Below are 14,735 nucleotides of genomic sequence, written 5' to 3'. Positions count from 1 at the left end.
CAGAGTTCATGAAATTGTTATCTGAAAGGATGGATGATGTTCATCATTAAGTGCATTCAATCTTGAAAACGTCTGCTGATTCCATGAAGCTATGTTATGATAAGAGATCTACTGAAGTCAGCTTTGTGGTTGTATAATCCCAGGAAGACCAAAGGGAAGTCTCCTAAGTTGTCTTCTCCATGGGAAGGCCCATATGACATAGTGAATCGTCTCTCAGACGTGACTTTCCGGGTAAAATGTGGTCGGCGAGGTAAACCAAAGGTGGTACATGCCAACAGACTTTGGCATTATCACGGTCCAGGACATTTCAGCTGGAATGAAGTGAACAATGGAACAAATGATGCTGTTGAAGACGTGTCACCTGAAAAAGCCACTGTCGAAGAAGAAACTCTACCCTGTTTTGAGAAGGAAAACATTGAAGCCGTTAATGAAGTTACTACCACTGATGTGACTGTTACCGATAATAGGACATTTCCTGATAGAGTAGATGAACCCCACGAGAAGCAAAAGCCAATGAGATGGAGACCAGTACGGAAGAAGATAAGTCTTGTAAAATTAAGAGACTTTGTTGTATTTTAATTTTCTGTTTTTAAATTCTGTACATTCAATTAAATTATTGTTCATTATCTATTGGTTTAATGTAAGTGGCTATTGTTCGGGACCTGAACATACATGCAATGGAGGTCATTTCAAAATATTAAATTATATATGTTTGATTCATGCCCTCAGGTAGCGCATCATATCATGGGAACCTGTCATTACATGCTATAATTATAATTATACATGTTACCTTGTCAAAATCTAGTCATGACCTCGAGCAGTGGGTCACGTTGTGAGAACCTGTCATTAGATATTATAATTATATATGTTACCTTGCCGAAATTGAGTCATGCTCTTTGGCGGTGCATCACATCGTAAGAACTGGTCATTACATACCATAATTATAAATGATTTACACGTGCTACCTTGTCGAAATGCGTCCTCTGTTGTTGAAGACTTATCAGTATGAATGAGATACAAATTAGGTCACTGCCCTCGGCATGTCATTACATTTATGAGAACCTGTTGAAATTAGGTCAAGGTCGTTTGTTTACTTCCGTGTTCAGAGTTCCATCTTATCTACTGCTGATGCACAAAAATGCACTTATTTAGTTTTACATAAATTCACAGACATTATAGTTTTGTAAGATACTGGCGAATAGGTATTAGAAATTACTTGGGCGCTTTTATTTATTTATTTAATGACATATACATTTCTTCTTCCATCGTTAACGAATAACTAGATAAGTTTGAAATCTGGCACTTCAACAACATTATATAAAACTGACCATCTTGAAAACCTTTGTCACTGCAGTAAATTTGAATTAGAGGTGGTAAGAAAATACTTTCTTGTTGGTTGCATGCAAATCAAAACTCAAATTCCAATTGACTTTAGAAACCTTTAAATGCACTTTACATAGTATTTAGGTACTAATAATATGGTTTTCTAAAAAGATGTAAATTAGTATTCAGTAAATTAGAAAAACATAGTCTGCACTCACAAGGACACAGGAATTGTCTTGGGATGCTTTCAAGCAAGGAAACAGCTATATTTACTTCAACTCGTTACAGTGGCAGTGTAAATTTCCAAAACAAAGTCTGGATCATTAACAGTAAGAGTGCACTGATTAACTTGGACTAAAGTTTAGGATGACCTTTTTTTTCCTATAAACGTCTCCTACCTCATTAAACTACTGCACTTTCAAGCATTATTTCGACTCTTTAGTATAATGTCAGTATGTTGGCATTATTCTAGTTCTACTCTTTAGCATAACGTCAACAGGTTGGCATTATTTTGGCTCTACACTTTACCATATTGTCAGGTTGAGATGATTTTTACCATTTCACCGAATTTTTTCATACAAATTAGTTTGAGCAATGAATGTGCAAATATAATAAGATAATAACAAATTTAGAGGAAATAACCTAACTTCGCTTTCATCATCAGCTATACAAATAACCTAGAAATAACAATTTACAGACACTATCACACACTAAAGATATGGAAACAATGTAATCCTGTTAAGCAAAACGAACTAGAAAGATATAAAACACTCCAAAAAGAGAATTAGTCGAATTAATTAGAAGGGAAAAAATAAGTAACCTTTCTCTTCTCTACTGCCTGTTTCTAATAATTGAAATCAGAACAAGCTTGTCTTGGATTTTACAACTGATGTATATTGACATAAAATACATAAATTGTAGTACATTTGGGGTTTTGACTGCGTAATATTCTTTCAATTGATGTGAATTACTGCAGAAAACATTAAGACTGTAATAGCTTTTACCATTTTTGTATAATTAATCATATATAAAAAGATAATTTGTAACTCTTAATTTATTCCTGCATATATTCATTAATGAAAACATGATGAAATTCCTTTTTCGTGAATAAATATTTGGTTTCTATTTACTCTTTTAAGAATCTGTTCATAACTAATAGGCCACCATTGGCACAGCGGTATATTTGCGGACTTGCAACGCTAGAAACCGGGTTGCGGTACCCGTGATGAGCAGAGCACAGATAGCTCTTTGCGTAGCTTTGTGCTTAACTTCAAATATAACTACTAGTAATTATATAACTAAAAATATTATTTTTTTATTTATTTAAACGGCATGTATTAGGTACTAATTTGTAATGGATGTACAATCCTGTAAAGGCAGGCTGTTGATAAGCTCCAATGTTAAAACGTGTTTTATATTAACTTCATTTTCACAGAATTAAAATAAATTAGAATCTTAAAAAAATCCTTGAAAATATAGTACAATATATTTAATTACATTTTCATTGTGCTTATTGAAAAAACTCCAGTTTCAGTTATTTCCTAACTTTTTCTTGCTTCCATGAAACTTCTTTCGCTTTTTTCATAATCCCCTCATAACTCTTAATATGCTTTATTGTTTCTTAATTCATTACGTTTTCTTTACTTTCTTTAATATTTTTTTTCTTATTTCCTTCCAGCTCTCTTTAATCATCTCTTCTATAATACATAATTTGCTCCAGCTGTTTTCGTTCATATTTTCTTCCATTCTTTTCTAAGTGCTCCTTCCATCTTTTAGTGACTTACTCAGTTAAGCATTTTTCTGATATCATTATATACACATCAAAAATTTTCACTTAATCACTTTTGTTTCCACTGTATATTTTTATTTACGACTCATTTTGCACCAATGTGGTTTCCATAGACAGCATTTCACCATGGCCCACTTGATTCGATGTCGATCTGTTAAGCTTTCCTCAACAAGGAGCAGTTTGGTATCGATCTAGAGAAAGCTTACGATAACACCTGAAGGTTTAGCGTATTAAATGACGTCCATTCCTCTGTGTACGTGGCCATTTACCCATTGTTATCCATAAATGACAGATCATTCCAAGTCTGTGTGTGTGTGTGTGTTCGACGTTGTCTCCATCCTTCACACAGGAACGTGGAATCCCTCAATGTTATATTTTGATTGTCACACTTTTCAGCATCAAGATGAATGTTATCACTGAACTTCTTCCTACACTTGCCTCTATATCCATGACTTTCGATTTCCTGTCAGTCGTCGAATATGACGTTTATTGAACGGCAGCTTTAGACTGGCTTCTTAAGGTAAACCACAGCAAACAGTTTCATCTTCTTGTCATCTAAAATTGTTGGTGTGCATTTTTGCCGACAGCGGGAATTGCACCTAGGTGGTACCCTTATTCCTACGGTGGAGTTGATAAAGTTCTTAGAACTTCTCTTTGTCCACAAGCTGAGATTTATTCCACACATTAAGCAACTTTGTATCAAGTGTTCAAGGGCACTGAACATCCTCTCTTCCATTCGTGCCCTCATTCGATCAAACTTAACTATGAACCTGTGGTCTGTGGTTTAGCCAAAGACTCCATCTTGAATATGTTGGACCCTGTGCATCATCAAGGGCTTCAGCTCTTCACGGGGGCTTTCCACACTTGTCTGGTCCAGAGTTTCTACACTAAGTCCTATAAACATCCACCATCTCAGATGTTTGTAACTTTCTTCATAATATGCTACAAAGCTCAATTCTTTTCAACACAACCCCAACTGGCGTTGTGTCTTCATGCCTTGGTGGGCTGTATGCTATTCCTAAGTTTGAATGAATTGAGTTTGTTATTGGACGATGTTGCCAAGTCTGATGATCAGCCCATTTCGCCATAGCTCGTTACCATTCACGCTTTTGACCTTCCTTTGAATTCATCTGAAGAGCTCAGATATTCCTGAATAGAACAACCATTTTTTCTTTGCCGATTATCTTTTGAATTATTCTTCTGTTTCCATTTTTAAAGATGGTTCGAAATGGTGACTTTGTGAACTCTGCCACAGTTTCCTGTGGTTCAGTGGCTGCTCACAGGATCCCCTCTATCGATTATATTCACTGTCTTGTAATATGCCGTTTCACTTAACTTGGACCATGTTAAAACTAAGAAATACACTAATTGTACCATCTATATTGACTCGTTCAGTTCTTTTACGGCTTTGAAATCACTTAATGTGAGTTCTCACCTAGTTCTCTTGAGTATTCATAAATTAGTTCTGTTTATCGTCCATTTCCATTTAGTTTTCTGGATTCTTTATTTCTTTCAACTTCTTCAAAGACTCAGTCGTTGATTTTTTGCTGCTCAAAATGAAGACAGTTTTAATTTTCTGTGTGATATACAATGGAGATAAGGCTCATACGACTTACAGAGTCTTCTAGAATGTCTTGAAAAAGTAATAATTTTTTCAAATTGTTTATTGCTAGTATCAAAAATGATATAGATATTTGTAACTTGAAAGTAGAAATTGTAATAATGAACCATTGTATATTCCATTACTCAAGAACTAAAGGCTTGGCAACCTGCGAATGGCGGGTTCGAATCCCTGTCTCAAAAAACCTGCTCGCCATTTCAGCTGTGAGGGCCTTATATAGTGATGGTGAATCCCACTATTCGTTGGTAAGAGAATAGCCTAAGAGCTGGCAGTTGGTGGTGATGACCAGCTGCATTTCCTCTAGTCTTTCACTGCTAAATTAGGAATGGCCAGATAGATAGCCCTCGTGTAGCTTTGCGCAAAATTGAAAACAAACCAAACCAAAAACGGAAAACTAAAAAGAAGACCCAGTTCAGAAGTTGAAAACAAAGTGTTTTCTTGTTCATATTCCCTTTTAAAAAACTGCAAAATGAACAGTGAAAAACGAACTAGTTTGTTTTTCATTATTCAATAATGATCCCATTTGGTTTTCGAAAAACGAATAGCGAACTTGAATTTAACTTCAGCCTCTCAAAAATTGTTACAAGCCATACGTCGAGAGCATTGATTCAGACGCGAAATAACCAGTTATGAAGACTTAACTCTGATATTTAGAAAAGAAAAGTGCGTGACACGAGTATTCCATTCGAATAGTTTTAGAAACAGTGTCCTAAACAAAATCTTTTGGAAAGAAGAAATTATACGACAAGACATCAACGGTGCAAAAAGCCGGTAAAAAACAATGTGTTTTAGAAACTCTCGTATTTTATTTTACATTCCGCAATACTTCTCATTGGGAAGGAAGCTCAATGAACACAGCTGGAAATATCAAACAGTGCTGATCAGTGTTAAGAATGACACGCACGTCACATAAGAAAATTTTATTTTGTAAATTCTCAGTCAAATGCTTTCTTTGTAACAAATCTAAAAACCTTGTAAATGTAACTGATGCGTACAGTAATTTAAAAAGTTCATACACTAACAAAAAGATATATATACTTTTGTTTGTTCATTTGTAATTAAGCACAAAGCTACACAATGGGCTATCTGTGCTCTGCCCACCACGGGTATTGAAACTTGGATTCTAGCGTTGTAAGTCCGCAGACATACCGCTGTGTCACTGGGGATATGCATGTATCTTTGTAATATGGTTAAGAGTATATAATTTTATAATATAAATTTTATAATACATATTTCCTGCCTTATATGTATGCTAATGATTCTATAGTTCGTTTTTACATAGAAATTTAACTAGAAAGCTTAACACTAAACGTACTTAGAAAGAGAATCCTGGTTAATGTTGTTGTTCTTTTTTGTATTGGATTGCTTGTTTATACAAACATTAAAAGAAAACTTAAAATTTTACTAATGTCATGTGCACAGTTCTTAAATATAAGCAACAATGTGAAAAAAAATTCGCGAGTTTATTAAAAGCAAAAAATACATTTTACTTTCGTGCTGTTGCTGCAACTGCCTGCGGCAGCACTATTTTATACATGTGGTTTTCTCCTGATGATGGCTTTATAAAGCCGAAATAAGTGAATTTTCATTCGTTTTTCCTTTTAATAAACTTATGTGCCCTTTCTAAATGTTGTGTTGCTTATATTTATTTGATAGGTATTTTCTGAATGATCTTTTTTATCACATGTTTTCAAGATCTCGATCAGCTGTCATATAACTTACTTGCATGAAATTTACTACAAACGTGTGGGAATATATAACGCAGGTGAAAAAGCACCTGATTGATTACTTTAATATGCTAATCATCATTGCTACGTCAAAATGTATTTCATCTATAAACATACAGACAAGTCATTGCGGAGTGATTAGAGTCAATAACAAGGACAGGTAAGTTACGAAGAGATTTTCCCTGCTGAAGGATTTTGTTTTAGTGATTTGGAACTGCTTCTGCAATGTACACTTATAAACAGTACAAGTCTAGTTACAGGCATTATTACAAAGTAAAGCCAGATGTAACACAGAGAGAGATATTGTTGTATCTAATGAAAAACGGAAATTTACATAGGAATAGTAATGATTGTATTTCCAAATATAAAATTGATTTTAAAATTACAGTTAGCTAATTTATAACAGTGGAATGTTTCTAATATTATAAATAATGTATAATGAAAATAATACTAAGAAACATTTGAGCAGTTATTAACCAATTTTAGTTTTAAACAATACAGGAACAAGGTAACACAGAACATATGATAAATGGACCCAGATCTAGAAAACAAATGATTTCCAGAAATGCATTCAACGTCAAATTTCTATGTCAATGAAATGTGTGTCTATGGATAAATACAACTAAAAATAAATCAATCGTGTACGCCATTCGACTGTAGGTACTTTCTCCATCTGTCTTGATACATGCAATAATATCGTACTACAACCTATATAAATAGCAATGGCAGATGGAAAGCGTAAAATAATAACATAAACACGAAAAGACATAAACAACAGTCAGGGTACATTGATTTCAAATACAGTGAAAATTATTATTCTAATGTTAAATTTCAGAATAAATTAACGGTCAGAAAGGCTACGCTAATGTTACGTCGTTAAAAGAACAAGCGGAGAGAAATGATTTTGAATATTACGTTTAATAATGAATTAATATTCTAACGTAACGTTTTAAAATGAGTAAGAAGCAAGGAATATTAAACTAACGTTACCTTTCCAAATGAGCAACCAGTGAGATAAAATATAATAATGTTAGTGTTTAGACTGAACAAGACTATATTAAGTTAAGTTTTGCCTCTCATCGTCCAGACCATCTGATGAGTTATGTAACAGAACAAAATGCTTATTAGGCAGAGACGTATGGAAGACAGTGAAATTCTATCTTCACACACCACTTATTTTGAGCCACAATGGACAAATGAGGAGAAATGTGGGAGAAACAAATTTGCATTTAACTTGATCTTTATATGTTACATTTACGGTATTACAAGAATAAGAAACGAAAACAATTATAATTAACGTTAGGTTTAAGAATATATAAGCAGCAGAATGATAAATCATCAATGCAAGTTATTTTATAGTTAGGTTTAAAGCCGCGAAACAATATGGAAATATATAAAGTTTTGGAATGCTAACAACGAGAATGTTACGTTTTGACCATATATAAAAGTTTGTGACCTTAGACTTTAGTTAAAACAATATTTTTTTTCGGACAATTCAGGTAGCACCTTTAAGAAGGGGCTACAATACAGACTTAGGGGAGACCGAGGTTTGTTGACCATAGGGTATATGCTGATAACTTTCATATGTTGCAGTTGGTTACCATGATATCATGAAGACTAACACGTTCAAATACTGGTTACTAGCTGTTGAAATTTCATCGCTATCGGAAGTCTCTGTTGTGTGCTAGAGTAAAAATCGATATTTTCATGTACGCAGCTAAATATATTCTACTGTAAAATTTTTATGTTATGTTAAATACTTTGCTAAGAGAACGTGTGTCAACTTAACCCGCACTCGGGGTTACTTGTCACACAGCGCATAATCTTCTACTGTATTCATTTCTGAGAAAATTACCAAAGTGATTTGTGTTTATTATGTTATCGAGGAAGACTTTGGTTTATGTTGGTATCGAAATTTCTTATCTTTAAAGCACCAAGTAATATAAGTGGTAAAGAATAGCTGTGCTCAGCTATGTAGTTCAAAGAGGTCTCAACATACTGATCAACCTCCTGCATAATCCACAATTAATTCTATACCCATACCAAGAGAGGTCCGTACAAAAATGTTTGTTTTAAATTTCTCGTAAAGCTACACGAGGGAAGGCAGCTAGTCATCACCACCCACCGCCAACTCTTGGGCTACTTATTTACCAACAAATAGTGGGATTGACTGTAACATTATAAAGTCCCCCTCAGCTGAAAGGGCAAGCATGTTTGGTGTGACGGGAATTCGAACTCTCGACTCACAGATTGCGAGTTGAGCGCCCTCACCACCTGGCCATGCCACCCCATTGGGAAACAGTAGACAGTCCAATGTCGATTTGCTCTAAAACCAACAAACTAATCAAAACTAGTTTTAGAAACAAATAATTTATTCTATATAGGAAGTAGAGTCTATTTATGTCAAAATAACAGTGAAACTCTCAATAAAAATTTCTTTTTTATCCGTATATAGAAACAGAATATTGCCGTTTTATTACAGCTTCGTTTGGAATACTTTTATTGTAAAGATGATACAATTATTTCGAAACAGAAATTAGAACTTTTATGTTCCACTTTTGGGGATCTTGTATCCTCAGAAAGCATGAAGTGCTTAGTAAACCACTATTTCTGACAACAAAACAACCAAGCCTTTCACATCGGAAACCCCTCAGAGACTAAGGTGTAAGTTTGAAGACTTATAATGTTAAAAAATCGGCTTTCGATATCGTTGATGATCGGAGCACAGATACCCCATTGTGTAGCTTTGTGCTTAACCACAAAACAATTCAAAGGGAGTGAGACGGTTTCGACATTGCTAGGTTGTGTTCAAAGACTTACTTTTTTAATTTCTAAAAAACATGATGTCAGTTAAAGATATTAGTACCTGCCACACGAGCCAACCCAGCATCTTTTAGTACTGAGCCTCGGATGGTCAACAGGGGGAGGAGGGGGGGTGATAATTGAGGAACCCGGTGATTTAGGGTAATTTGATAGATCTCGATGAATGACGCTCGGCACAACTTCTAAAATGAAAACTAGAAAGAAGAAAAAACTAAATATTAATGAAAATACGGCATGATGAAATCTATATGGATTATACTATGGTGGTACCATACTGGGCATTATATCATTCCTCTTATATTTACTCTTCATTGCAAAAGTTGCATTCTAAATTTGGGAATCGCAGGGGAAATTATCTTTTAATGCATCGTGCATCTGCTTCAACTTAAACACTGCTTTTACTGTGCCGTTAGTTTAACAAAATATTGATACTAATGATTTCTTATGTATGATTCCAATCCCTCTTTTTGAAGTTAACGAAGCTATTCTGCCCGTTTTTTTTTATATTTATCTGTCGATGTAGAAATCAAATTACGAATTTCCAATTAGCTGGTATATCAAGTCCATTGGAATATCTTCGAATAAGTTCTTCCCTCATCCAACCTGGACCCGCGGTTTAGCTTAATCGCTTCACTCAAACCATCACATTCACAAACACTTCTAAAACATTTCAAGCATGTTTCATTGTTACTTCGTTGTAACTTCCCATGTTGGCTCTCATGGTCTCGGGTCAGGTCCAGCGACCTAGACCTCAGAAGTCAAACTACTTTTGTTTGTCTAATCAAAACAACCCAAACATTTTCGGAATGACTCTTTTTCTTTCTTTTTATCCACATCAAATGTAGGGCTGCCTCTTGGGCTTGAGTTAAATAAATAATAACTGAATGGATAAAAATATTTTTGTTGGTGGTATACTTGCATACAAAATCTTACAAGACGTAAGCTAGTTTTTGACTATTGATAATCATATTTACCTCTTGTCAGAACATGAACAGCATTAGTTACTGATGGCGTCTCAATCGTTTATTTTAATTTATAAATTCAAATTCATTAATAGCAGAAACACTGTAAAATGATATCTGAGACGTAAATACTAATTTACCATTTTATTTATTCTTGTTTATTGGACAACTGTTGAAACAGAAAAAATAGAAAACATGTAATCAAAGTAAGGACAAAGGAAAAGAGAAATCAAGGTTAAATGTCATTAGTTTAACAGGTTTACATTGACAGATAAGAAATATAAATAACTATTGGAAGGCTAGAAATTACGTTAAAGAAAATTATGAAATCTAAAGAGGATTATGAGAAACTAGTGGTTGATAATGTAAAAACTAGCAGCAAGGATTTTTAGCATGTCAAAGGTAAGTAAAATATCAAAATTGAAATCGGGCCCTTAAAAGATGTTTAAAAGGTTTTTGTTTAAGATGAGATGACTGAGCATTTAGAAAATATTTTCTAAAAGCTTTTATAAGAAATTAGTAATATTTCTGAGCATGAAAACCCTATGGGAAATATTGAAATTGGTCTGAATCATATAGTTATTAAACTCTTTGGGTAAAAGTGAAAAGACCGAGGGATTAAAAAACAATACATGAAATGCTAGACAAGGTTTTCCCCAGAGATTTAAAAGAGAAGTCAAAGCTCAATATTGTAGACCGCTTATTTTTGGAAGGTCAGAGAGTGGGTAGGCGCCTAAAGATTAGAGTTGCTCATATTATTCCTATTTTGAAAAGAGTCATGAGAGTTGCACTTTGGAATTACAAGTCAGTTATTCTTTCTGTAGGAAAAAAAACAAAACGCGGAGGAGTCTGTTAAAAGAGGCTTTACAAAATCATGAAATATATAAATGAAAACCATCATAGGGTCGAAGTGAAATCTTACTTTATCAATCAAGGATGTTAGTTATCTATACATTTGGAAAGGGTGGGACTTGGTGAACTTAGATATAAAAAAATGATAAGGTGCCACACAGTAGATTCGTCAAGGCATCGGTATGGATTGGGTAAATACTAGTTAATTGGATTATAGGGTAGTTGGATGAGAGAAAGCCAAGAGTTGTTGTTAATGGAGTCCAGTCAGACTAGATCCTATATACTAGTGTAATGCCTCAGAGATCAATACTTGCACTTCTGCTTTCATATTTTCATTGATAGAAGCGTAATTAGTTGTTTGCTGTTGACATTATACTCAAATGTTTTTAGTTATATTGAAGAGACTAACATACAAAGAAATATTTGGATCAATAGTTTAGTTGTACAAATACTTAACAAATGACATTAATTTATCGGAAGAGCAAGATGATACATTGGTGGTAAATAGAAATATTAAGAGACAGAACGGGTATTTTTAGGGATAGAATAAGATATCAGCTTATGTTCCTTCGAGAAAAGAAAGGGTAGAATTTTTCAACTTATTGAAGTTTACAAGATTATCAGGGAGGACAGCAGGGTAAAGGCCTCTGATGTTTTTGCGTTGTATTCTGAAGACAACAGTGTGAAAGAAAAGAGAAAAGTTTCAGGTATAAAAAAGACAGGACAACGTCCACTTAAAGATTTTATTTTAAAAGAATGATTTGCCAACGTAATGAGTTGTCGATAGTAGTGTAGCCAGCAACTTAAAAGAGTTTAAGAAGGGAATTGACGATTTCCTGAAAAGTAGAAAGTGGATTTAAAATTCTTACTTTTGACAAGGACAGCCCTGAATGACCAAATGGTCCTTTGTTGTCCATCATTTTAACAGTTCTGCATGTTTATAGCACTTTGGGTGTATAGTTTTAAAAATTGTGAATTTGGTATGCTACTCACCAATATTTCATTTGTATTTCAAAATGAAAGTTTCCAAGAGAGACTTGACAATAAGTAAGATTACCATTTTTTAAACATGGCTGAAATGATGTAGAATACCTATACATTGAAAAAAGTTTTAAATAAATCGTGTTATTGTTCATCAATAAGTAAATGTCTCCGAAATTATGTATGTACCGCTCAATATATCTTACAAATGTCGCTAATGTAGATTTAAATCAAATGAATTTTATTTCCACTGTTCGAAAAAAAAAATACTTCAAGAGTAACTTTTATAAGCATGAAAATAGTAACAACAGTATAATTCTGGTAGTACTGTAAAGAGGTACTAGGAATAATCACGATAATACGTACAGTATTCTTGTTTAGCAACAAGCTTTACAAGGCAAATTTCAAACACTTACAATTTAAGAAATTGGATAAATTTTCATTAGTACCTAATAGTCATAATCGCTTTTGAAACTTTATAAATTATCTTCACATTTTGTGCAGTAAATTTCCTTTGTCTCGCAAACCTACATTAATTGGTCGTTAAACATCTTTGTTTTTCTTCAAATTCACCAAGTTAAATAATAATCAAATATGTGGTATAGTCTAAGCATAGCCACGTTGGACCTTCAAATAAATTCAGAAGTTAGGTAGCAAATAATGGCAAATTGATATCCAGCCAGTTTCACTGGAATCGGAGATGTGACCGAATTTCAATCTTAGACGCCCCTAGTTTATCATTTTTAACAAATGCTTTCTGAAGTTTACGTGACATAATAAACACATGAAACAAGGCGAGTTCAAAAATAGATCCTACGTTTCGACTTATATGTGTGTGTCAAATTCAAAAATGTCTCAAAATTTGCTTTGATATTATGATGGTTAACCCAGTCTTAACTTTATTATACTGTGCTAATAGGAATAAATGAATAACTGAAAGAATTCAACCTTCACTCACCCATTTGTTCTGGAAAGGTAAGAAGAAACAATGGAAACAGGAAAAATGGGCTGGCTAGGATCGCCCGGTTAAGCACGCTGGAAGTACACATTATATGCTATTAATACGCAAATAGGTGGAAAATATAACTATATACGGTTAAAAAGTAGTAAGTAACGACTACAGATACTAAACCTTTAAGTGCAAACAAGTTTGATACGTGAGACATTTCACAAAACCTTACTAAAAATAGGCTATAAAACTCTGAAGGTATATAAAAACTAATATAACAAAGTGTCGAACCCTTTTTTCTTTTACAAAGACTATCAACAAGGTGATATAAATTTTATAGCTGAACACCTTGACTGAAAGACCATTTTTAAAGAAACGTAAGAAAACTTGAGAAGTTGATATTTAGAATTAAACTGTGCAAAATGGTTAACATTTGCGATAAAAATTACGTCAACTACAGATTTAGATTAATCACCCCACTACCACCATCTAATGAACCCTGGACAATGACTTTTTGGAAAAAAAAGAAATCTGAAGTTACGTTTTTTACACACCAATGATATGAAACCCGAAGTGGACAAACTAAGAGAAATTTTTATCCCGAATGTTAAGCCTATTGGTTTCCAATGCTTTGCCTGCCTTCGTCATATAAACCATGTCGTTTAAAATGTTTGTCAAGTTATTTAGGTTTAGTATTGTGACTTTCAGAAAGTTAAAAAATGGATCATTTTAACAAGAATATAACTGATAAGCAATTCTGTTGAAATATTAAGTGGTTAATAGTACTGAAATGAAAAATGATAAACAAGAACACAAGCATATTAGTCCTAATTAGATACTACACGATTATCCAGGTAAGTTCCCCATTTACAAAATCTGTCATTAAATATATACATTTCTATTTCATGAATAACCTTCGGTTGCTTTGAAATTTGAAGTTATTAGAGCTATTTTTGGACATTTAAATGTTATGTTAATACAAAATTAGTTATTTGTTTAAAATTAAATCTTTATCTATTTATCCCTACTTATATAGCTCATGTGCTTGTTTGTTTAAACAAGTTTAATAATATTCACGAAAACTAGATGCATTCTTTTTAATTCTATACAAATTCAATATCCTAAAAGTACTCCATCAATGTTATTTTCATGAAAATATCATGTATAAAAAGCTAGTACCTTTTTAATACTACTTTAGACTCATTATTGGCTTCCAGTCAAAAAATAAACTTACCGATTAATTCTTCTTCGTGGAAGCATTTGACCTGTATCATTTATCTTCAACATTTTGGAAAACATTAATCTGTAATAAACGAGCAAAAGATTAATGTTTCTATAAAAAGCGCGGAGAAACGAGCTACCGTTAATAAAGTTAAAGACCCAAAGTTGTTGCTTGATATGAACAAGTCATTTACTATATAGTTTAGACATTATGCAATTCTTAATTGGGGTTAAGTCTGTAACGTATACCAGGTAGGAAGTAAAATATTTTCGAAACCCAAGGCACCACTCTAATTTTTTTCTACGAGTTATTACTTAAACGTTTGGACAAAAAGTAGTCTTGGCCAAAATGATAACATGTTTTGTAAAAAACAAAAATCATCATTATTAAGATGGAATATAAATACATTTATATTCCAAACTGCGAAATGCATATGTACTTTATATAGTCAAACAGATTCCGTAGACATCATGAACGATTTATTAT

The 14,735-nt window shown here is 33.3% G+C and overlaps 1 protein-coding gene across 1 annotated transcript in view; it reads right to left on the bottom strand.

Annotated features, from left to right (window-relative positions):
• LOC106457048 (galactosylgalactosylxylosylprotein 3-beta-glucuronosyltransferase S-like) overlaps positions 1-14,735 on the bottom strand; it is a 35,838-nt gene that overhangs the window by 12,813 nt on the left and 8,290 nt on the right. The window contains exons 2-3 of the mRNA XM_022383194.1: positions 14,262-14,330; positions 13,037-13,113 (exon numbers count right to left, since the gene is read on the bottom strand). Of these exons, the coding sequence (XP_022238902.1) occupies positions 13,037-13,113; positions 14,262-14,326 (142 nt within the window). The 5' untranslated portion in view covers positions 14,327-14,330. The remainder of the gene's footprint in view (positions 1-13,036; positions 13,114-14,261; positions 14,331-14,735) is intronic.

This window comes from Limulus polyphemus, unplaced genomic scaffold (genome assembly GCF_000517525.1).
Source record: "Limulus polyphemus unplaced genomic scaffold, Limulus_polyphemus-2.1.2 Scaffold14, whole genome shotgun sequence".
Taxonomy (NCBI): Eukaryota; Metazoa; Arthropoda; class Merostomata; order Xiphosura; family Limulidae; genus Limulus; species Limulus polyphemus.
The sequence above is the reverse complement of the archived record's forward strand: the minus strand, read 5'-3'. Positions and strand labels throughout refer to the sequence as shown.